This window comes from Culex quinquefasciatus, chromosome 2 (assembly GCF_015732765.1).
Source record: "Culex quinquefasciatus strain JHB chromosome 2, VPISU_Cqui_1.0_pri_paternal, whole genome shotgun sequence".
NCBI lineage: Eukaryota > Metazoa > Arthropoda > Insecta > Diptera > Culicidae > Culex > Culex quinquefasciatus.
In genome coordinates this window covers 141,961,269-141,968,835 of record NC_051862.1, presented here as the reverse complement: position 1 = coordinate 141,968,835, position 7,567 = coordinate 141,961,269, and the positions used below count along the sequence as shown (strand labels likewise).

The following is a 7,567-nucleotide window of genomic DNA, read 5'->3' as shown; positions in this document are numbered from 1 at the left end:
GTTAGATCCTGTTTAATTTTTTTCGTTCTTGCGTCCACGTGCAATCGCGGTAGGCCTTTTTGATTGAAATTTGCGTGGCAGTCGTAAATTTTGTGAATAGCTAGACAGGTAGGAGAAAAAAAAGTTCCACTTTTTTCGTTATTGAATAACATTTTTTTTTGTCTTCCGACAGAGACGGAAGCTGAGAGGCTGTTCAGGCCGGGAGCTGCTACGACGGTTGGAGGATAGAGCTCAGGCCGCCGAAAATCCGGTAGTTTTGAAAAACTGCGGCACCATCGGCCAAGAGCAAAACGACGAAGAATTTGAACCCCGTGGATGCTCTGGTCCCACTTGCAAGGGACCGAAGGTAAAGGAGCGCAAACCTTCCGCAGTCGGATCCGGAAGTGGGGACACGGGTCAAATGTCAACGTGCACGTGCGGCAGCAGCCGTGGAATGTCCTTGAGGAACCAGTACCGACGGAAGGAGGATCAAGCTATTCCACCGCCATCAAGCCCTCTCCGTTGTCGTCCAGATTGAGACAGATGGCGTTCACGTCGACGTCGATGGCCTGTATGACGGAGGGTGAAAGCGACGGGGATAACGATACGCCGAAGCATCATGCTGTAAAGTACGATCCTCAGGATCGTCCTCGCACCGCTGCAGTGGCCATAAGCAGTAATCGTCCGGCATCATTCGCGTCCGCAGCAGACATGAGCATGATGGAAAGTAGCGGCAGCAAGTCGGAAGCAACCGAAGTAGACGCCCAGCCTCACGCTCACGCCAAGAACACGCCAACCTGCGTTGCGGGAGGAAATTCGTCATCTTCGTCGTTGAAAGCAGCGGTCTACCTCTACCCAGCTACACGTTTTGGGAAATTCACCGGGAGTTTTGCTGCCCCCGCAGGACGCCACCCAGGGCGGTCGGCCGTGTTTGTGACGCAGGAGCCGTACCAGACGTACAACCGGGTGGTGCCACCGCCGGTCCACAATGTCTCCAGCAGGCAGATTCCAACATCCAGTTTGTTTCGCTAAATCCGGCCCAGGTTGCCAACAAGCCGCTTCGATCTGGTCAAGCTGATGGAGCTGCAGGGCGATGGCAGTGGTAAGAGATCCGAAGGATTGACCGGGGCCATCAAGAATCACGACGTTTTGGATTGCCACGGGGAATACAAACTGTCAGTGCTTTGTTTATTTTAAATGGCTAATAAAAAATTTGAGGACTGGGGGTCTGGGTTTGGGTGGGTCGTTTATTTAACAAGGAATTTAAATAAAATTTATGAAAAAATCATTGAATCGTGCAAAAAAAATTAATCAACCTCTCTGGTTGAATTCCAATTAACTTTGGATTCAACCGAAACAAAAAAAGAAAACCAACAAGTAAAAACAAGAAGAAGAAGAAGAAGCTGTCAAAACCAACCCGTCAATTCCGCTTCGATTCCGTTTCAACTCCACTTGAACCGATTTGCGGCGAAAACTCAAACGGAACCGGTTGTTGCGTTTGAAACGGAATGCGGTTTAGAATCTAAAACGAACACTGTTTAGAATTCGAATCGAACTTTTTTCGCTCAAGTGGAATTCTAAACGGAATTCAAACGGAACGCGCTGAGTGGGATTCCGTTTCAAACGCAACAACCGGTTCCGTTTGAGTTTTCGCCGCAAATCGGTTTAAGTGGAATTCAAACGGAATCGAAACGGAATGGACGGGTTAGTTTTGACAGCTACTTCTTCTTATTCTTGTTTTTACTTTTTGATTTTCTTTTTTGTTTTGGTTGAATCCAAAATTAATTTGAATTCAACCAGAGAGGTTGATTAAACTATTTTTTCTTATTTTGATCGAATTTTATTCATTATTATTAAAATTTCTCGCTAATTGAAACGCCTAACACGAACCCAACCCCCCAGTCCTCTTATTTTTTTATTATTCTTTTAAAATAAACATAAACCACTGACAGGACAGTCTGTATTCCTCGGTGCAATCCGTAACGACGTCATTGTTGGTGGCCCCGGTCAACTATCGGATCCCTTGCCACTGACGTCGTGCTACTCCATTAGGTTGACGATCTGGGTCGGGCTCGGTGGACCAAACTGGCTGTACTGCATCAGGAACTTGATGAAGGGAGCTGCCTGCTGGAAGCATTGTGGACCGGCGGTTGCACCACCCGGTTGTACGTCTGGTACCTCCCACGACGCAGGTTAGCGTGTTCTTGTCGTGAGCGTGAGGAAGGGCGGCCACTTCGGTTGCTTCCGACGTGTTGTCGCCACTTTCTATCAAGCTCATGTCGGCAGCAGACGCGGTGGTGCGAGGACGATCCTGGTGATGCTCGAACTTTACACCCGTCACACAGGCCGTCGACGCCACCGCCGTGCTATTAATCTGCCCCAGCGATGAAATTCCGCGATGCCTTATTTGCCATGGAGGATGGTGTGGGCTTTGTTGAGTGTGGTCACGCACGCTGTGCTGGCTGAGGTGGGCCTGTGTCAGGCTGGAATTTTCACGAAGTAGCTGCTTGAGCAGACGCAGCAGGGACAGACGGGTAACCGGAACCGCAGTCTTGCGAGCGTTGATGGTGGTTTAGAAGCCGCCTTCCGCCCGTCCCCCAGCACAACCTGCCGGAAACACTTGATCGCCACCTCGATCCACAGCGAGGACTTCTGGGACGTGTCGAAAAGGGAAGCTCCCGCCATGTTTGCAACGCTTCCAACGCCTCGGAGATGAAACGATCCTTGCTGTTGCGACAAACCCCGATTGAGGTCCTTTGTGGCCGAACTTCTGTTCGTGTGCGGGAAAAACTTGAAAAAATCGAAATAAACTGTTACTGTTATTTCATATATTATTATAACGAGCTTAACTCACCAGTCCGATTGATTCCACGACAAATATGTTTTTCCGTTAAAACACGAGGCGCGAAAGAAAACAGGAACGAACAAGTTTTCCAACTTGTTTTTTCCTAACATTTTGACGTTTGATTTCCAAAAATCAACAATAAAACCGCTTCGGCGAAACTCGGCGAAACGTCATCGAGGTTCCACCATACACCAGAAGGTGTCGCCCTTGTGCAAAAATTGCTCAAACGGAATCGAAGCGGAACCCAATCAGACAATCTGTTTAGAAAATTTCGAAGCGGAATTCGAAGCGGAATGAACCCGTCTAGCGGAAAGCGGTTTGATTGGGAAGCTTCATTTTAGGACCCAATTAGTCTCGAGGGGGCATCTATCAAATTTGAGTGAATTTAACTCAGAACCGACTAAATATCACTTATTTTTTGTTAAATGATGAGTGAAATGTACTCGAATCTGAAAAACGCCCTTCGCTCATTTATCAGCAAGTGATTATGAACGTGCATGTACTGCTAAAAGTTTAATTTTAAAAATGTGTGCCTTTACGTAACGTCTTGAGGAGCGTTCTTTTATTACGTAACGCAAAAAAAAATGGACCCGCCACCCCCTTCGTAACAAAGTTTCCATAAAATTTTAAAAATTTTGTATGGAGCGAACCTAGGATCTAGTACTACAGAATAATTCTAAGCATCTTTAAATGAGTTCTTGGCATTGTTATAGAATTGGGTCCTAAAATGAAGCTTAGATTGCTGATATTTACTTTACGGCGATAAAGCTTATTTTTCTGAGTACAATGACCCTTTGTACGAGCACAAAGAGTTTAAAATGAATTTTTAAATCAATTTTGAAAAATTAACCTCGCGGTCCTTCTTGACAGAAAAGCTCCTACTTGACAGCTCGTTCCAAGGGGACCATAGTTGATCCATCGAAAAAATGTTCTCTTGTCAAAAAAAAATTTGCATTAAAATGAAAAAAAGTGATCAGAAATGGTTTTTAGTCGTGTTTTTTACCGTTGTACACAGCCCCCTCCCGCATAATCAAATACCAAAGGTGAAACTGTCGAAATCATAAGAAAATTATTTCTGGTATGGTTACCATTTGTGATATTGTTGATATAATGTCACGACCATATAACAAAATTAAAATGGTACTATTTCCCGAATTGTTACACTTATCTTGACATATTCGAATGGTTGATTTTTTTTCCTACAATTTAATGAACGGTATCTATTCGTCATACGATTAGGATGGTTCGAAACAGCTATTGTTAGAAAATAATAGTACTGTAGCCGGTATGATAAAAGTTATGATACTCGGTATGATTTAGCCAAAGAAACCTAAGCGGAAAATTTCCTAAATTTCCTAAGTCCTAATAATTGAAACAATTGCACAACAATTAATGGTACGATATAATTATTCCTCATATGTTTGGTATTATTTCAAACAGTTTTTGTATGATTGAGCCAAAAATGAATTTTAGCGAAAATTTTTTTAAGTCCCGATGATTCAAACAATTGTTCAACAATTCATGGAGAAATATAACTTTTCGCCATATGGTAAGGATTTTTCGGAACAGCTATTGTTAAAACATAAGGGTACCATAGCCGACGTAGTATTTCCAACTTGAAGCTCAGCGAAAAACTCTTAGGTCCCAATAATCCAAACAATTGTACAAAAATTCATGGAACGATATAACTGTTCGCCAAACGCTTAGGATTATTTGAAACAGGTATTGTATGATTGAGCCAATTGAACTACAGCAAAAAAAAATCCTAAGTCCGAATAATTCAAATAATACTTTAACAATTCATGGAACGATATACCTGAATTCAGCGAAAATTTTCCTAAGTCCCAACAATTCAAACCATTGTTCAACAATTCATGGAACGATATACCTGAATTCAGCGAAAATTTTCCTAAGTCCCAACAATTCAAACCATTGTTCAACAATTCATGGAACGATATACCTGTTTGCCATATAGTTTGTATGTAAAGCTAATTTATTTTCGTGATAATTTTTATAAGTCCAAATAATTTAATCAATTGATTGACCATTATCAGAACGATAACTGTTCGCCATGTGATTGGTCTATAATTTATTTGTATGGTTCTACCATACATGTTACGATATATTTATGAAAAATTTTGAGGCCACATTTCATAATAAAATGTATTTTAAACCGCCAAACGTAATGTAACTGAGATAGCTCAATTAGATAAGGCGGCAGCACCACGGAAGAATCAACAGGAGACATCATCATCAAGCGGTAACAAATCCCGGACATTACAAAAAAACGCTCACCATTAATAATCTTACAGCAGTTCCATATGAAAGTTAAAGAAAAAAAATAAAAGTGCTTCGATTTGGCTCAAAATTTTTCTGGGTGTTCCTTGGCCAAAATAATTAGACCCGTATTTTTTTGTTTGGCCATTAGGGTGGCCTACGTCGTGTTAGGGTGGTCCGAAAAATGGCCATTTTCGTCGATTTCCACAAAAACCACTTTTTTCAAAAAATCATAACTTCGCTCCATTCCAACCGATTTTAGCTGTCTAGGGTGCAAATGAAAGATGATAAGTTGGACTTCCAAGAAAAAATAATGTGGAGTTTCAAAAATCTAGCCTAACATTTGAAAAAGTCTAATGAAAACATCAAATGCCGTTTTGACGGTGTCTGGACCAAAGAGCCTATATCTGAAAATATTTTTAACGGATTCCCCGGACAATTTTACATAACATATCAAAAATTGGGCGAGGTTCATTAACAGGATTCAGAGATATGATTTTTTGAAAATAAAATCCGGGTTTTTCGACGCGCCGCGCGCGAAAACGGGAGATTGACGAAATCGGCAAAAAATCAACTTTTTTCACTAAAACTGCGATAACTCGAAAATTTCAGCGATGACCTATAAATGTTAGGGTACCAAAAGTTGCGTATTTCAATTGCGAAAATTTTGGTACCCTAACATCTATAGGTCATCGCTGAAATTTTCTAGTTATCGCAGTTTTAGTGAAAAAAGTTGATTTTTGCCGATTTCGCCAATTTCTTCGCGCGCGGCGCGTCGAAAACCCGGATTTTATTTTCAAAAATCATATCTCTGAATCCTGTTAATGAACCTCGCCCAATTTTGATATGTTATGTAAAATTGTCCGAGGAATCCGTTAAAAATATTTTCAGATATAGGCTCTTTGGTCCAGACACCGTCAAAACGGCATTTGATGTTTTCATAAGACTTTTTCAAATGTTAGGCTAGATTTTTGAAACTCCACATTATTTTTCTTGAAAGTCCAACTTATCATCTTTCATTTGCGCCCTAGACAGCTAAAATCGGTTGAAATGGAGCGAAGTTATGATTTTTTGAAAAAAGTGGTTTTTGTGAAAATCGACGAAAATGGCCATTTTTCGGACCACCCTAACACGACGTAGGCCACCCTAATGACCAAACAAAAAAATACGGGTCTAATTATTTTGGCCAAGGAACCCCCAGAAAAAATTTGAGCCAAATCGAAGCACTTTTATTTTTTTTCTTTAACTTTCATATGGAACTGCTGCATATACTTACCATTCCCGTTGAATCCATAGTTCCCAGAACATTTGTAAAGTTTATTTTTTGGCTCCTCCCTTTTCAAATGGTGTCGGTAAGTGTCGGTAAAGCAGTTCACCATTTAAAATCATATTTTATTAATTTGTGGTACGGTTCACATAAAATAAGAATTGAACAGTTTGGGGTAGGGTATGACTATGATCCACGAAAAAATCCCTTGTAAAAATGTATTGTAACATTACCTAACGACCTATTTAATAAATTGTAGGATTGTTTGGGGAATGGAAAATGTACGGTTGCACCCTATTTGGTGTATTATTAAGATCATTTAGGAAAAATCATTCGACAAATGGTGACTGTATGGTTGTTGACTATGCGGGCTGGCACCACTGTAAATGTCTAGAACGTTTGACAGTCACCAAAACCTCGAAGAGCCCACGCATTAGTATGTGTGAAGAGCCCACCATAAACAAAGCATCGGATAGAGAATGTGCATAAGTATGTGTGAAGAGCCCACCATCAACAAAGCTTTGGTTGAATTAGTATTGGTGTTTTCAGATTGTTTACATCAAAATAGGGAAATGGCGAACGCGAAAGAGGTTAACCAAAAATAATATTTGGTGTAAATTTATTATAAAATTCACGCGAGTGGCCTTTTTATCTTGGGCAAATTTCCGGGCATATAATGTGTGTGTATGAGGCCGGAGTCGAAGGAGCTCTTGAATCGGATGGCGGGATGAGCAACCGGAGAAGCAGGAGTAGTTTTAACCAATTTAGAGGAAAATCTGAATCAACCGGGAAAATCTGGGACTTGGGATCGAAAATTTCTTGGAATCGACTCGGTTGGAACATTCTTTAAAGAGTCCTGGACATGCAGCAAGTGTTACATGAGAAAAAGTACATTTTTTAAGAAACGTCTGTGCACTTTGTTTATTTTTCAAAATCTGACAGTAGACACCTTCGTTTTCTTCTTTGTTTTCTTGATGTTCGTCATCGAATATTTTGGTTTCATAAACATGGCGGCAGTGACAGAGGGCTGGTTGTACACAAAAATTGACATAGGACTTTAGTACCCAATTACCAGCTTACACAGATCTTTACTATCTGATACAGAGTTTTCCCTGTAGCTTACAGATTTCTATCCTCTGCTGGCCACCCTGCCCACCTTCAAGCTTCAACTTCAACATCAACCCGTGTGCCATCGGGCA

General features: G+C 41.2%; 1 protein-coding gene across 1 annotated transcript; it reads left to right on the top strand.

Moving 5' to 3' along the window:
* On the top strand, positions 1 to 1,198 carry LOC119767450. Its single transcript, XM_038256073.1, has 2 exons — positions 1 to 108; positions 173 to 1,198. Exon 2 carries the CDS (start codon positions 316 to 318, stop codon positions 1,009 to 1,011), a length of 696 nt encoding a protein of 231 aa, XP_038112001.1. The 5' UTR covers positions 1 to 108; positions 173 to 315; the 3' UTR covers positions 1,012 to 1,198.
* The last annotated feature ends 6,369 nt before the right edge of the window (positions 1,199 to 7,567 follow it).

What these genes read in the sequence shown, in the direction of transcription:
- LOC119767450 (XM_038256073.1), top strand. Translation starts at nt 316, where the DNA reads ATGCTCTGGTCCCACTTGCAAGGGACCGAAGGTAAAGGAGCGCAAACC.